We start from the raw sequence: 17,248 nt of genomic DNA on the forward strand, positions 1-17,248 counted from the left end.
GCCGAGAGTAGGAATGCGCAACCGGTCGATAACCATGCCGAATTCATGGCGGCAATGGCGAATCTTGTAAACACGATGAAAGCTAATGCTGCTGTGACTCTGCAAGTTGTGTAGAGGTTAGGCCAACCAGCTGGAAACGGAAACGGGAATGGCAAAGAAAACGGGAATGATAATGCTAAAGGAAATAACGATAATATAGGAGGTGCTCTGATGACCTTTGCTACTTTTCTCAAGGTTCATCCGCCAAGTTTCATAGGTTCAACCAACCCTACAGAAGCGGATAACTGGTTCCAGGCCATGGAGCGCGCGCTGCAAGCACAGCATGTCCCAAACAACCAATATGTAGAGTTTGTTGCATATCAGCTTTTGGGAGAGGCCCAGCATTGGTGGCAAGCAGAATGCCGTTTGCTCCAGCTTCAGAATGCCGATATCCCTTGGGATGTATACCAGATGGCCTTCAACAAGAAGTATTTTCCTGAGTATGCAAGGGAAGCGAAGGAGATGGAACTTATGTAGCTGAAGCAAGGTTCTTTGTCCATGGTGGACTATACTAGTCGATTCGAGGAGCTTTGTAGGTTCTCTATGGTGTGTCAGGGTGCCCCGGAGACCTATGAAAGCTGGAAATGCATCAAGTATCAAAAGGGCTTGAAGGACAATATCATGACTGTTGTGGCTCCTATGGAGATTCGGATCTTCTCCGATCTTGTGAACAAGGCGAGAGTTGTGGAGGAATATGCAAAGACAGTAGCTTCGTCAAAGGACACTCATGGAGGAAACTCTACTATGGGACGTGGCAAGTACTTTCAGCCGGGGGAAAAAATTTCAAGAGAGGAGGACATGCGCCTCAAGGATAAGGAAGCTTTAGAAAGAACACTTATGATCAATTTTAGCGTGGCAAAGGGAGAGCAAATCAGAGTAAGGTTTCTTCGGATTTAGCTTGTGATCGTTGTGGACGTTTTCATCCATATGACTCTTGAAAGGTTGGTTTAGATGGTTGCTTCAACTGTGGTTTGCCTGGTTATATTGCGAGGGAGTGCACTCGTGGGAAGAACCCGAATGCGGGTCAGAGTCAGCACCAAGGGCGAGTATTTGCTGTGAATGCCAAGGATGCGGCTAAGGCGGATCCTCTGATGAGAGGTAACTGTTTTATTGGTGATAAGACCTTGGTTGTATTGTATGATACTAGAGCTTTGCATTCATTTATTTTGTTTGCTAAAGTTGAGGAACGAGGCTTGAAAGTGTCAGAATTAGCATTTGAATTACATGTACATACTCCGCATCAGACGGTTATGACTAGGTCAGGTTGTAGACAAGTAGGTTTCAAGCTTGAGGGTAGAGAATTTGTGCATGACTTGATTTGTTTACCAATGGTTGAGTTAGAGATGATTTTGGGGTTTGATTAGTTGTCAAAGAATCAGGTTTTGTTGGATTTCTTTGAGCGGTCAATTCAGTTTATGCCGGAAGGAGAAAATAGAGCAGTGATAGCCGAGGGTTATTACCTGAACTTTGTAATGGTACACTATAGTGGGGAAGAGTGTCAGGGTTATATCTTGTTGACTGCTAATGCTTTGGGTGATGCCCAGAACTTATATCAAATCCCGATAGTTAGAGACTTTTCGGAAGTGTTCTCGGAAGATATTCCTGAATTCCCGCCTCAAAGAGAGATTGAATTTGCGATTGAATTGGTACCGGGAGCCGGACCAGTGTCGATTGCGCCGTATCGAATGGCTCCAATAGAGCTGGATAAACTAAAGACTTAGTTGAAAGAGCTTCTGAACAAGAGGTTCATTCGACCGAGTGTATCTCCATGGGGAGCGCCAGTTTTATTGGTGAAGAAGAAGGATGGAGGAATACAACTTTGTCTGGATTACCGACAGTTGAACAAAGCGACTGTGAAGAACAAGTATCCGCTGCCAAGGATAGATGACATGATGGATCAACTGCAAGGAGCTGGAGTGTTTTCCAAGATTGATTTGAGATCCGATTACCATCAGATAAGGGTGAAAGAGGAGGATATTCCGAAAACTGCGTTTAGGATGCGTTATGGACACTACGAGTTTGCAGTAATGTCCTTTGGGTTAACGAATGCACCTGTTGTATTCATGGATTACATGAACAAAGTATTTCATCTCTGTTTTTGGACAAATTCATGGTAGTTTTCTTAGACAACTGATAAACTATTATTTTATGATTAATTGTGTGGTTTTATCAAGTCTTTACCCACTTATTCATATGATTTGCATGTATTTACAATTCCTTCCCAAAATTGTTCCATGGTTGAAAACTTGCTTCCTAGAGACCTTTTAATTATGTATTTTTTTATCCTCCTTTATACAATTCGATGGCGTGATTCCTGTGTTAAGTGTTTCAGGCCTTATAGAGCAGGAATGGCTTAGAGAATGGAGAGGAAGGTTGCAAAAATGGAAGGAACATAAGGAACTAAGAAGATGACCAGCGAACACTGACGCGAGCGCATGGCTCACGCGAACGCACGAAATGAAGAAATCGCAGCGACGCGAACGCGTGCCTGACACAAACATGGGGATTGGAATCTGCACGAATGACGCGAAGGCGTGAATGACGCAAACGCGTGGCAAGGAAAATCACTGAATGACGCGAACGCGTGGACGACGCGTACACATGATGATGCGTAGACTCTTGTGTTGATATAGAATTTCCTAAATTGAATGAATTCTCGTTGCCAGTATAGCTCTACACCAATAAAAATTCCTCACATGCAAAAAATTTAGGTTGTGTCACGAATAACAAACACCTAATAAGAATTAACCAGAGTATTTGGACTCCGGGTCGTCTCCCTAGGAAACAATAAAGTGTATGCGTATTGGCTTTGAAGGGGTAAAGGGGGGTTTTGGTTCATGAGATGGGCAAGAAAAGTAAATTGAACAAGTAATTAAAGAAAGCAAGATAAAGAACTCTTGGCTAAGATTTAGGTAATTGAGATCACCATCCTTGTCAACAAACCAAATATTGATGATCATGAAAGGCCAACCCATTAAGTCTACTTCCTGAAAGCTTTAAGTACGTAACATCTACTCCTAAGCTTGAAGTACGTCAAATAGGTTTGATCACATCGACCGTTAAGTCCCAACCTACCTATTAATTAGCTTAGTAGTGGGTTAGTATCAATGGGTGTCAAATTAATCACCAAGGGTTCTCAATTCACCAATTCCATCATACCCAATAACTCAAGTTTACTCAATCCCCTTTGCTTAGACCAAGAATTGACAAAACTACTCAATAACTAAAGAGAATATTTCATCAAACATGTAGAATGCAATAAAGGTAAACATCATAAATTGCAAGAATAATAAAATTTATCAACTATCAATTACAAGGGAAGTAAGATCACAACTCAATTCATCAATAAAAGGAAACATCAACATTAAATTGCATTAAATTTAAACCAAATCCAACATGAGTTCATCATCACAAAAGGTAGCAAAAAGAGAAATTAACATGAAAACTAAGAGGATCAAGATGTAGAAATGAGAAATTATAAAGGAAACAAGATGATATCAAGGGATTAAACATGGATCTATAAAAATTAACCTAATCCTAACCTAATTCTAGAGAGAAGATGGAGCTTCTCTCTCTAGAAAACTAACTAAAGGCTCATGTTGGCTAAACTAATTGCTCCCCCTTTGCTTGGACTTCAATTCTTCATAAAATACACTCAGAAACAAGTTGGATTTGGGCCTGGACAGCTCAGAAATTGCCCCCAACGTTTTACCTTTAAGTGGGTCTCGTGCTGGTATCGGCGCGTGCGCCATGTGTGCGTGCGCGTCGATTGGCAAATTCTTCATCCGCGCGGATGCGACATGTACGCGTGAGCGTCCTTATGCGAAACCACTTCTGCGCGTGCGTGCCTTGTACTCATGCGCGTCCATTGATGTATTCCCAATCTTTGTTTCTTCATACATTCTCCATTTTGCTTGCTTTTCTCCTCATTTCTTCCATCCAATACATACCTTATGAACCTGAAATCACTCATCAAACACATCAAGGCATCGAATGGAATTAAAGTAAATTTAAAATCACCAATTTAAGGCCTAAAAAGCATGTTTTTACACTTAAGCATAATTCAAGGGAGAATTATAAAACCATGCTATTTCATTGAATAAATGTGAAAAAAGGTGGTAAAATCCCCCAAAATAAGCACAAGATAAATCACGAAATCGGGGTTTATCAAATCTCCCCACACTTAAACTAAGCATGTCCTCATGCTAAAATCAAGAAAGAAGCAAAGGGTATTAACATTTATTCAATGCAAACTAACTAAATGAAACCTATCTATATGCAATCTATCTATATGAATGCAATGGCTTAGTCAAAAATGAATTAACCTCCAAGAATACACATGCAAGCACAAGGGCTAAAGCATTAGCAATCAAAGCAAACCACAATTGGATTGAATCATTGAAAGATCTTATAAACTTGCAAGAGAAGATGATCATGGGTGGAAACATGTAACTGAGCAATTGAACCCTCACCGGATGTGTATCCGCTCCAGGAACTCAAGTATATGGGGTTAATTCACTCAATTCTCACCTAATCATGCTTTCCAAGATTTGTTTTTCATCTAACAATCAACAATTAATTCATGCATGCATACAAAAATCATTAGGACTTTCCCATAGGTTGTAATGGGGCTAGGGTCAAGGTAGGATGCATATGGTCAAGTGAGCTTGAGATTTGAATCTTTCATTAACTTAAACTTCCCACCTAACCTATGACAACCTATATAATTCTAAACAAACCTAACTACATATTCTTCACTTTTCCACATACTCATGCATTCTAAATTGATCACCACATATATGCATTGATTATTATTGAACTTCACTTTGGGGCATTTTTGTCCCCTTTTTATTGCAATTCTTTTTCTTTCTTTTTTCTATATATATATTGCTTTCTTTTTGTATATATATATATTTTTTTCCTTTTGTTTTTCTCATTTTTTTCTCTTTCCAAACTAAAATGTATACAAGAACATTGATGCATATGGTTTACAAATGATTAATCCATGCGTATGTACCCAATTCCCAAGATTCTTAACACAAATACAAAACACACTTTTATCTCTACCCAATGTTTCCACCTTTTCAAAATCAAATGATGAACACTCTCACTAGCCTAAGCTAATCAAGGATCCAAATTAAGGACATTTATTGTTTTTCACTTAGGCTTGTAATATGCTTCAATTAAGAATAAGTGGGTTAAGCATAGGCTCAAAATTGGCTAACAATGGAAGATAAAAGGTAGGCTATCTGGTAAGTGAGCTATTTGAACAATGGCCTCAATCATCTAAATGTATGTATACACAAAATAATGGACATAAAGAATCAAACAAATCAAAGATTACAATCATAGAAAGAGAATAATGCACACAAGAATGAAATAAGTGGTCATATGATGTAACCACACAATTAGGCTCAAATTTCACATGCTTGTATTCTTTGCTCAAAACATGATCCACAAAGTATATAATTCAAGCAAGTTCTAAAAAAATTTTTTTTCTTCAATCAATTGGGGTGCCCTATAGATAAAATCCTTAGAAAATATCATGATTTTGACTAAGCTTAATATATACATATGCAATGCAACCAAAAATCCTAAAAGACCTAAAAATAAAATGCAAAAGTGTTGGGATTAGAAACTTGTCACCCAGAAATGTCGAGTGGTCAGACGACCTCCCCACACTTAAAAGTTTGCACCGTCCTCGGTGCATCCAAAGATGAGCAAGGGGGTACGGCGACTTTCCTTGTTTCTACCTTCAGCTGGTAGGTCAACCGATGCTGCGTGTTCTTTTCCCGCTTTCGTTTTTGCTTATGATGATTCATCCTGAACATAGAAAACAAGAGATAATAAGACAAGTAAATGCACAAGCAAGGAAGCATGGATTGTTAGAATGAGGTAAATCACTATAATTGAGTGTGTGAATTAGTGTGACATTAATGAAAAATAACTGTGTGGGTCCTAACTTGCATGCGGTTTAGAACTCACACCCTAGTATTTAGAAACCATGTCACAATTATACAAAAGAAGACACACATTTCACTCATTCTAGTGTGCTCGAAATACTTCAAAAGACTTGTAGGTTAAGTCAACCAAACAAGTAGTGAAGAGGCATGAAAGCATTCAAGCAATTAATCAAGCAATTATAAAATTGGATAATGCATGGACATTGATTGATGTGTAGGTAGACTTAGTGAACAAAATGGTATATGAAACTCACATAACAATCAATGACACATATTGAAGTTGTTGCAACACCTAAGTCGCATAGAGGTGAAACACATGGATGCTATGGAACTTATGAAAAAGAAGATAGAAGTGAAAATCAATCACATAGCAAGCATGGCCCACAAAGTTTTATAAAGCTAAAAAATATGTCACTAGGTAAGCTCTCGATCCAATTTCACAACTCTACAATCTCAATGCATGAAATAAGTGATGTGAATAAGGGTAAACCATAAACAAGCATCACCTAAAAAAATAATGATAATATACAATTGCCTAACAATAGATAATGAATGCATGGTGGCCAAAACATGCAATTCAAAGAGTTAAGATGCATGAAGGCAATGTAACATGTACCTGGTGTTCACAAATGTTAAACATGAAAAGTTCCAAACCAGGTAACCAAATACAACCTCAACAAAGAAATCCAACAATGACGATTAATAACAATGATGTTAAACTAACATCCTACCAGTAATAAGTAGCAGTAAATAGTAAACAAGATTAGTAATCTAACACTTATAATGGAAAACAAAAATTAAACTAACTAACTAACTAAAAGAAATGGTGTTATATGATGTTTGGTAGTGTTGGATGATGTTTGAAGGGTGGAAAGAAAAGAAGAGAAAAGAGAAGAAGGAAAGAAATGGAAAGAAGGGAAGAAAAGAAGATGGTTGAAACAGGGCAATCCACGCGTGCGCGTCATGTGCGCGCAAGCGTGGATTGATGAAATGGAAGCGACGCATATGCGCGGCTGACGCGTACGCGTGCATGGCAAAGCAGAGAGTCGACGCGGATGCACAAAGTGCGCGTGCGCGTGCCCTGGGGCACAAAGTTGGCACACTTCAGGCACAACTCTCGGGTGAATGCATGGGAAGTGGAAAAATTTAATCCACACGTACGCGTACATGACGCGGGCGCGTGGATGGTCGAAATTGCTTGATTCACGCATACGCGTGAAGCACGCGTGCGCTTGGATGGTGCTCTATTTTTTCAAAATTTTTCTATATTTTTGCACCAAACCAAGCATTCCCAACCTCTAAACAGCTACCGAAACATCACAAGACCTTATTCAACCTACTAGACTCTCAAATAAACTCAACTAACTAAACAAAACATGAAATTAAACCTAAATTACCAATATTTACAAAGAGGAAAAGGGAAAGATGTTACCATAGTGGGGTGTCTCCCACCTAGCACTTTTGTTTATTGTCCTTAAGTTGGACTTACAGGGAGCTCCTCATCAAGGTGGCTTATGCTTGAATTCATCCTTGAACATCCACCAATGCTTGGATTTTCATTGTGCTTCATCATTCAAAGTTAATAACTCCAAGCTTTGATGGAGTTCTTCACAAACCATAGGCTCCCAAAGCTGATTTTCCTTGTGTGATCCGGGATCCACACTTTGTTTTCACACCCGTCCTTGAGTTGATCATGGTGATTTTCTTCGGGTGGCAAGAGAGATGAATTCTCATGGAAGCACCAAACTGTCCTTCCAGACCCATCCAATTGAGCACTAGTCCAACCTTTGCTCCTTGAAGCTTCAACCATAATGAGTCTAGACTTACAACGCCAACCACTAAACATCCTCCTCTTACGCTTAATTCCACAAAGCGCCCTAAGTTGGCCATCCGTCTCAAGGAAACCAAATTTAAGTGGGATAATAAAGCCAAGAGTTAGAAGTTTTACCCACTCAAATGAAGGATTAGATGACAACTTAGGTGGAGGAGTTCCCAATGATCTTGACAAGGCGCGCTCTACTCCCGTCCATCCTCTCCTAGAGGCTTCCACCACTTGGCAAGGTTTTTCAAGCTTTACTTCTTGCCAAACCTCCTCAAGTTCCTATTCTTCTTCTTCACCAATGTCCTCTAGCTCTTCCACATCACTCAAATTATAAATAGGAGGTTGAGTAAAATTTACCTCATTATCAATTCCAAGTATGGTGGGGAAGGATTCTTCAAACTCAAAGGGATCATATGTTGATGCGGAATCATCATAAATAGGAGGACCTATTGTTTGGGACACTTCTTCCAATTCTTCAATCACTTTGTGCCTTGGAGGTTGTGCACTCTCCTCCTCAACATCAACTTCAAACTCCATGGAAGAAGGCTCTTCAATTTGTGATTCCTCTATGTATTCAACATATCCTAAGGCTCCAACCATTACTTCCTCTTGTTCAATGATCTCTACCTCCTCCTCTTGTTGCATTTCTTGCTTTAACTCCTCTTCTCTACCTTGGAGCTTCAAGTTCACTCCCTCACTAAGCTCCTTGGGTACTTCTCCATATTCAACAATGGGAGTGCCTTGATCGCATAGGCTTAGGCGGGATGAGACTATGTTGCCGATGGCTTCTACCATGATAGCCATCATTGCTCTTAACTCCTCAAATTTCTTTTCATTCTCCTTGTGTCGCCTTAAGATATGAGATTCAAGATCTCTCAATTCTAGCATGAGGGCTTCATCGGGAGGTGATGGTGGAAGAGAGGGTTCATTGTTTGAGGGAAGGGTATTATAGTTGGAAAGTGGTTCATATTGGTGAAATTCTTGAGGTGGTGAGTATGGACTTTGTGGTTCATGAGAGTATTGGTGTTGGAATGGTAGTGGCTCTATATATGGTTCATATGGTGGTTGGTATGGTAGGTGTGGGTTAGAATCATATGGAGGTGAATGGTGGCATGAGGCTTGTGAGTATGGTGGAGGGTTATGTTGAGGAGGGGGTTCATTTGCATATGATGATTGTGGTTGACAACCACAATGAGGGTCATCACATACATTAGATTGGTATGCATCTTGGAGTGGTTCTTACTCATGGTACATTGGTGGAGGTTGTTGCCATGGAGGTTGATCAAATGCTTGAAGCTCCTACTACCCTTGATCTCCAAATCCTTGATACACATCCTCATTGAAGCTTCCATTTCCTACAACATAGTTTGAACCACACTCATAGCCAAAGTGATGAGAATTCATAGTGATAAGAAAAAACAAAAATAAATTCTAACAAGAAACAAAGAAAACCAAATCCTAAAACTAGCAAAAACTAACAAACAAACCAAAAACCAAGCTATTCACAATATATACAATAGCCAATAATATAGCACCATTGCAATTCCCCAGCAACGGTGCCATTTTGATGCATAGACTCTTGTGTTGATATAGAATTTCCTCAATTGAATGAATTCTCGTTGCCAGTATAGTTCTACACCAACAAAAAGTCCTCACATGCAAAAAATTTAGGTTGTGTCACGAATAACAAACCTCTAATAAGAATTAACCGGAGTATTTGCACTCCGGGTCGTCTCCCTAGGAAATAATGAAGTGTATGCGTATTGGCTATGAAGGGGTAAAGGGGGGTTTTGGTTCATGAGAGGGGCAAGAAAAATAAATTGAGCAAGTAATTAAAGAAAGCAAGATAAAGAACTCTTGGCTAGGATTTAGGTAACTGAGATCACCATCCTTGTCATCAAACCAAATATTGATGATCATGAGAGGCCAACCCATTAAGTCTACTTCTCGAAAGCTTTAAGTACGTAACATCTACTCCTAAGCTTGAAGTACGTCAAATAGGTTTGATCACATCGACCCTTAAGTCCCAACCTACCTACTAATTAGCTTAGTAGTGGGTTAGTGTCAATGGGTGCCAAATTGATCACCAAGGGTTCTCAATTCACCAATTCCATCATACCCAATAACTCAAGTTTACTCAATTCCCTTAGTTTAGACCAAGAGTTGACAAAACTACTCAATAACTAAAGAGAACATTTCATCAAACATGTAGAATGAAATAAAGGTAAACATCATAAATGGCAAGAATAATAAAATCTATCAACTATCAATTGCAAGAGAAGTAAGATCACAACTCAATTCATCAATAAAAGGAAACATCAACATTAAATTGCATTAAATGTAAACCAAATCTAACATGAGTTCATCATCACAAAAGGTAGCAAAAAGAGAAATTAACATGAAAACTAAGAGGATCAAGATGTAGAAATGAAAAATTATAAAGGAAACAAGATGAGATCAAGGGATTAAACATGGATCTATAACAAATTAACCTAATCCTAACCTAATTCTAGAGAGAAGAGGGAGCTTCTCTCTCTAGAAAACTAACTAAAGGCTCATGTTGGCTAAACTAATTGCTCCCACTTAGCTTAGACTTCAATTCTGCATGAAATACACTCAAAAACAAGTTGGATTTGGGCCTGGGCAGCTCAGAAATCGCCCCCGGTGTTTTGCCTTTAAGTGGGTCTCGTACTGGTATCGGCGCGTGCGCGCCATGTGCGCGTGTGCGTCGATTGGAAAATTCATCATCCGCGCAGATGCGGCATGTACGCGTGCGCGTCCTTATGCGAAACCACTTCTGCGCGTGCGCGCCTTGTACGCGTGCGCGTCCATTGATGCATTCCCAATCTTTGTTTCTTCATACATTCTCCCTTTTGCATGCTTTTCTCCACATTTCTTCCATCCAATACTTGTCTTATGAACCTGAAATCACTCATCAAACACATCAAGGCATCGAATAGAATTATAGTAAATTTAAAATCACCAATTTAAGGCCTAAAAAGCATGTTTTTATACTTAAGCATAATTTAAGGGAGAATTACAAAACATGCTATTTCATTGGATAAATGTGGGAAAAGGTGGTAAAATCCCCCAATATAAGCACAAGATAAATCACGAAATCGGGGTTTATCACGTGACCTGCGCGATCTGCAGAAATTACAGGATACGCTGGAGACAATTTCGGGCCACGTTTTAACCTAATTTTTGGCCCGGAAACACAAAATAAGCAAGGGAACATGCAGAGGCTCAACAAGCATCCACACACATTCAGATACATTGATATTAGGATTACTCTTAATTTTAGATCTGAATCTAGAATTACTTTTACCTTCAAAGTTTATGCTTTTGCTTGGATTTTGGATGTTGAAGAGTCATCACCTTCGTTGAAGTCATTACTTTAGTTTGTTTCCTTATTCCCTTATTCTTAATTAGTTACTCATTGACCCTGTTCAGATAATTATGTTGCATTTTGAATTTATTAATATATAGAGTTATTTTTATATTTAATTAATTTTAATTCTCTATTTTATTTTATTTAATTATGTCTTCTTATATTTTTATGATTATTAATTCCATGACAATGGAGTAGAAATTCCACTTGACATGGGGGTTGATTAAGAGGAGACACTTGAGTTGGAATGCTCAAGTGCTTAGTTAAATTGGACGTTGTTGGCTAATTCCGTACCTACTAACGCTAGACCTCCCCAAGGGAGAGGACTAGGATTTGCGGGTAAGAGTTAGTTCAATCACTATACTTTCCTTTATTTAGTAAGGGTTAACCAAGTGAGAACAACAACCTCTTTACACTACACTTGAGAAGATTCCAATAAGGATAGGACTTCCACTTAATTATTCTCCCAGTCAAGATCTTTTAATATTAATAATAATTCTTAGTTAATTGATTTGATTTACAATTACTTTTAATTACTCATTATTCAACTCAAACTTTCTGGAAATTTTCTGATTAATAAATTAGCACTCTTTCCTGCAACTCGTTGGGAGACGACCTGGGACTCATACTCCCAGTATTTCTATTTCTAAAATTTGTGACAACCCTTTTTAAATTGGTGACGTGGATCTTAGCTGGTTAAGAGCTATACGTGCAACACTGTTCTCTTATTTGAAATCTCTTAATTGGTTAACTTCTGCCACGCATCAATTTTTGGTGCCGTTTCCGGGGAGTTGCAATAGTGTGCTAAATTATTAATTAGTGTACATATTTTTATTTTTATTTTCATATTTCATTTTTATTTCTGTTACCATGAGCTACATGTCTTTCTCATTGAATGACACGTTCATTGCCTGATCTGAGTTTAGTCCCATTTGATCCTGAAATTGAAAGAACTCTTTCACATATTAGACAAACTCGACGTCGGTTAGCCTCTGAGGGTGGTGAAGTGATTATTATTGATTCACCAGTCTCATCTGAGGGCGAATCTAAATTGCCATCTGAGAGCGAGACAAGCTCATTTACTACTGATTCAGTTGATTCACGTGTAGGTGACATGGCAGAACCTAGGAGAATTACTCTCCAAGAGGCAGGAGCCCCAAACTTCACTCTGCAACTGTATCAAGTGCTTCATCCAAATCTGGCTGTAGATTTTGAACTAAAGACTGCACTAATCAACTTGATGCCCAAGTTTCATGGCTTACCTGCTCAAGAGCCTATCAAGCACCTTCGGAATTTTCAGACAGCTTGTTTTACTGTTAGGCGTCATGGTGCAGATGAAACCTCTATTCTGCTAATTGCCTTCCCGTTTTCTCTTGAGGAAAAGGCAAGGGAATGGTACTAAACTCAATCGAAAGCGACTATTACTAACTGGGATACACTTAAAAGAGAATTTTTGGAAAAATACTTTCCAGTTGAAGTTACTGATAGATTGAGGAAAGAGATTTCATTGATTATTCAAGGCAAATCCGAGACTCTCTACGAATATTGGGAGCGCTTCAACAATCTCCTAGACGCATGTTCCTATCACATGATTGATAGACTAGTATTGATCAGCTACTTCACTCAAGGCATGAACCCCCAAGATAAGACTACACTAGAAGGTGCTAGTAATGGTTCTTTGAAAAAGTACAAGACCGCAGATGAAGCATGGCAGCTGATCAGCGACTTAGCTGAGTCCACTAGGAATCACAGACAGAGGTGCAACCATCCCAATACTGTTGCCGAAGTTTCTTCTAGCACTGAAACTATTGCTCTCACACAGAGTATATGTGAAATGACCAACCTACTAAAACAGATGCAGTTGAATCAACAACAAGCATAACAAGCTCAGCCTCTCCTACCACAACAAAGCCAACAGTTGGTTCCACAAAGAGTATGCGGGATCTGTGCTAATTATAGTCATTATACTGATGAATATCTGCAGCTCCAACAGGAAGATAACACTGTGGCAACCACTCACAACTTCTATGACCGCCCGAATCAAGGATACAATCAACAAGGTGGCAACTACAACCATGGATGGTAGGACAACTCCAACCAAGGTTGGAGAGATAATTCTAACCATGGCTAGAGGGACAACTATAACAGAGGAGACAGAGATAACAATAGAAACCAGAGGTGGAATAACAATAACAACAACAGACAGTAGAATCGGAACCAACCTTACAGGGCACCTCACCTAAGACAGTCCCAAGGACCCCAGAACAACCAAAAACAGGTTCCCCAGACTACTTATTCTAATTCCTCATCAAATGACGAGATACTCCGTTCTCTTGCACAAGGGCAATAAGACATGCAAACACAGCTTAACTCTACTTTGAATGGTCTGACTGCCACTTTACAAGCTCTCATCTCCCGGATGGATTCATCACCTAATTCCACACATCAACCTTCAAGCTCCAGTGGAATTCCTTCTCAACCACTGCCTAATCCCAAAGGTGGCATCAACGCTATCACTTTGAGGTCCGAAACCACATTACAGGAGAGGAACCATGAGGAGCCAAGCCCACCAGAACACGTGCCAGCAGAGGATGTGGTGGAAGTGGAAGATGCTGAAGAGGAAGAGGACGTAGAAGACATAGTTGAAGAAGAAGAAGTTCAACCACAGAATGAAGCACCAAGGGATGCAGAAGCTACAAATAGCGCCCTTCCTGTCCCATTTCCACAACTTACAAGGAAGCCCAGAAAGCAGATGAAACTTGATCCCAAAATGGTAGAAATATTCAAAAAGGTCGAGGTAACTCTTCCCCTTTTTGATGTTATTCAACAGGTACCTAAATACTCAAAGTTTCTAAAGGATTTGTGCATAGATAAAGATAAGATTAATGAATTAGAAACTATTCTTTTAGGTAGTTCTATATCTGCTTTAATGGGAGGTATACCTGAAAAATGTAGTGATCTAGGTCCATGTATGGTTAACTGTACCATTGGAGGTGTGATATTTTCTAACTGTATGTGTGATTTAGGAGCGTGTGTTCGTATAATGCCTTTGTCTATATATGATACTTTGAGGCTCCCTCCCTTAAAAAGGTTGGCAGCTCGTTTTGTGTTAGCAGATAAAATCATAATTAAAGTAGTTGGAATTGCTGAAGATGTATTAGTGAGCATTAAGGGGCTCACATTTCCCGTTGATTTCTATATCCTGGAAATGCCCCCTAATGACTCAGGAAGACCATCATCAATCCTGCTTGGAAGACCATTCCTGAAGCCTTCAAAGTTCAAGATGGATGCTGATGTGCGGAAAATGATCCGACACAAAACTCACCGGCAAGTGTACCGGGTCGCATCAAGTAATAATAACTCACATGAGTGAGGTCGATCCCACAGGAATTGAAGGATTGAGCAATTTTAGCTTAGTAGTTGATTTAGTCAAGCAAACAAGTGTTGATTGTGTGAAATTGTGATTGACAGAAGCTAAATTGCATGAAATGTAAAGGGGAGTGGGTGATTTGCAGGAAATTAAAGGGAACAAAAAGAAAAAGAGCTGAATCTTAAAGTGCAAGTAATGTAAATTGCAGAAACTTAAAGTGCAAGAAATATAAATGACTTGAAAAATAAAAGGGAAGTGGGATGTGGGATTGCAGAAATTAGACAAGGAAAGTAAGCAGAAGAGTAGATGATGGATTCAATTCAACCAGATTTCAGATTTAAAAGGAAAATAAGCTTGGTGTAGCAATTAAACAAGGAAATTAAAATGGAAATCAATAGATCTCAGGACCCAAGAGACTAGATAGCCAGGTCTAGATCTCACTGCCTTCCTAGATCCAAATCCAAAGAGCAATTACAAAATTAAAGAAGAGAACAGTGTAGACAAGTAAATCTGAGTTCAATATCCAGAAACTTCAATAAGAAAACAGAGAGATCTCAGGGTGAGATTGAAACAGAATTCCTTCAATTCTCAACACCCAAGACTCAAATAAAGCTTTGCAAGAAAGTAAACAAGAAAACCCAGAGGAAGAGAATTCAATTCTCCTCCCAGAAACTCTCTAAAATGCCAAGCAAGCTCTCAAAACTCCTCAGCAAAAATCATAATTCCCAAAAACTCTCCCTAAAACTTCAAATCCTAAGCTATTTATACACTTTCTTCTAATGATCTACAAGCCTTGAATTGGGCCTTGGCCTTGATGGAATTGGGTTGATAGTGGCCTCCGTTGATTGCTCTTGGTGTTGGGAAGAAATCCACTTGTGAACCGGGCCATGTAACTTTCACGTTTGAGCCAACGTTTGAGGTCAAATGTTGACTCAAACGTTGCTTGTGAACAATTATGTAGAGGCCCAAAATGCTGTCATCCACGTTTGGCTCAACGTTTGAAGTCAAACGTGAGCTCAAACGTGGATATCCCCATGCCTCCTTTTTGGCCAACGTTTGGCCCAACGTTTGAAGTCAAACGTTGGCGCAAACGTGGCTCAATTAGCTCATCAATCAGGGGTGCTCTTCCATGCTCCTTCTTGCCAAAATGTAGCCAACGTTTGACCTCACGTTTGAGGTCAAACGTTGGCTCAAACATTGGTTCTTCTCTAGGGCATTCTTCATCTTCTTGCAACCTCCTTCCAAGCTTTGTTTCACCTATCATCAATCAATCAAAAACATCAAAGCTATGCTTCAAATCATGAGATTGTTTCTCTTCCATAATATATGACAATTATAGCACAAAATCTCATGAAAATGCATCATTTTATACATGATTGATTGAGTCACAGATAACATGAATTTCAACCCAATTGGCTTACTTATGGCTTAAGAAAGTGCATAAAACTAAATGAAAACAAAGAAAAAGACTAGTGAAACTAGGCTAAGATGACTCGTCATCACAACACCAAACTTAAAACTTGCTTGTCCCCAAGCAAGAAAAGACTTTAAGCTCATGAGTACTGTCAGAATAGAAAATAGTGAAGAATGACAGAATGACATGTAATGCTCTGTGAGTGAAGTGATTAATTGACAATGGAGTGAACTCTGAATCATATGTTTATGCAAGGGCTTCAGTGTTTATTAGTCCCTACATCTTGAAAGTCTTAGGTGTTAGGAATTTCACCCAAATGATACTGTGGAGATCTCTTTATAGATAATCACCTTGAAGCAGCTTATGATTTCTGTGTTTTGGCCTCGACTCTAAGTGTCATGTCTCAAAGCGGCTTTTTAAATAAGCTTTCAATCAATACTCCTAAACCAGTTGGTTTTAAGGTATTAGGTGTTGAAGCACCCCTGAGGATTTACTTGCTCAAGCCTCTCTCTTTGACACAATTCGACCACAAGCATTTACTAGGATACTAACTCTTTGAGTTTTCTTCTTTCCTGCCTAGTAATTGATGCTCAGAGCCTTGGGCCATAAGGGAGTGCTTTTGCACTTGAGCCTAGCCTTGACTTCTAAGTGTTTTGTTTTCAAACATTTGGCTCGATACATAAACACCACAAGTACTTAGCAAATAAATTGCCATTGGTACTCAGAGCCTTCAGCTTTCTCATTCTTCCCTTTTTATTATTATTATTATTTTTTCACTTCTTGGATCAAAGGATGTCTGAGAATCTCCACAATACTTCTTTGAATTCTATTTCCTGCCTATGAGCTCCTATGCAGGTTTTCACAAACATGCAACCTCAATACACAATCTTACAACCAGAACCACCACTTCCCTTAATCTTTTGCTTACCTCATGATAAATTTTTGATTCCTCAATCCTTCTCTTCAAAGAAATGCTTTCTATTCATATTTTTTTTCAAACCATGGGTGCAAGCAAAATTTTAAGTATATGGTGCTACGATATACCAATCATCTTAGTTATTAACTACAAGAAAATTATACTAAACAGGGATACAATATCACTTTCAATCATAACAATTTTGAATATAAGACAGTCACTTAACAATACAACCTGTTGTTGGAGTTCACTTGCTTCACTCCTTCTCAGCACCATTGTTGATCTTTGCATCCCTCTTTGTCTCTTTGGTTGATGGTGCTTAATCCTTCATTA

At 39.0% G+C, this 17,248-nt stretch overlaps 2 protein-coding genes across 2 annotated transcripts in view; both read left to right on the forward strand.

Annotated features, from left to right (window-relative positions):
- The first annotated feature begins 537 nt into the window (after positions 1 to 537).
- LOC130981177 (uncharacterized) lies at positions 538 to 1,760 on the forward strand. Its single transcript, XM_057904798.1, has 3 exons — positions 538 to 915; positions 981 to 1,313; positions 1,404 to 1,760. The coding sequence occupies exons 1-3, from the start codon at positions 538 to 540 to the stop codon at positions 1,758 to 1,760; spliced, it is 1,068 nt and encodes a 355-aa protein (XP_057760781.1).
- Positions 1,761 to 13,568: 11,808 nt separating this feature from the next.
- LOC130981185 (uncharacterized) overlaps positions 13,569 to 17,248 on the forward strand; it is a 38,924-nt gene continuing 35,244 nt past the window's right edge. The window contains exon 1 of the mRNA XM_057904803.1: positions 13,569 to 14,045. Coding sequence (XP_057760786.1) covers positions 13,569 to 14,045 — 477 coding nt within the window. The remainder of the gene's footprint in view (positions 14,046 to 17,248) is intronic.

Source organism: Arachis stenosperma, chromosome 1, assembly GCF_014773155.1.
Source record: "Arachis stenosperma cultivar V10309 chromosome 1, arast.V10309.gnm1.PFL2, whole genome shotgun sequence".
Taxonomy (NCBI): domain Eukaryota; kingdom Viridiplantae; phylum Streptophyta; class Magnoliopsida; order Fabales; family Fabaceae; genus Arachis; species Arachis stenosperma.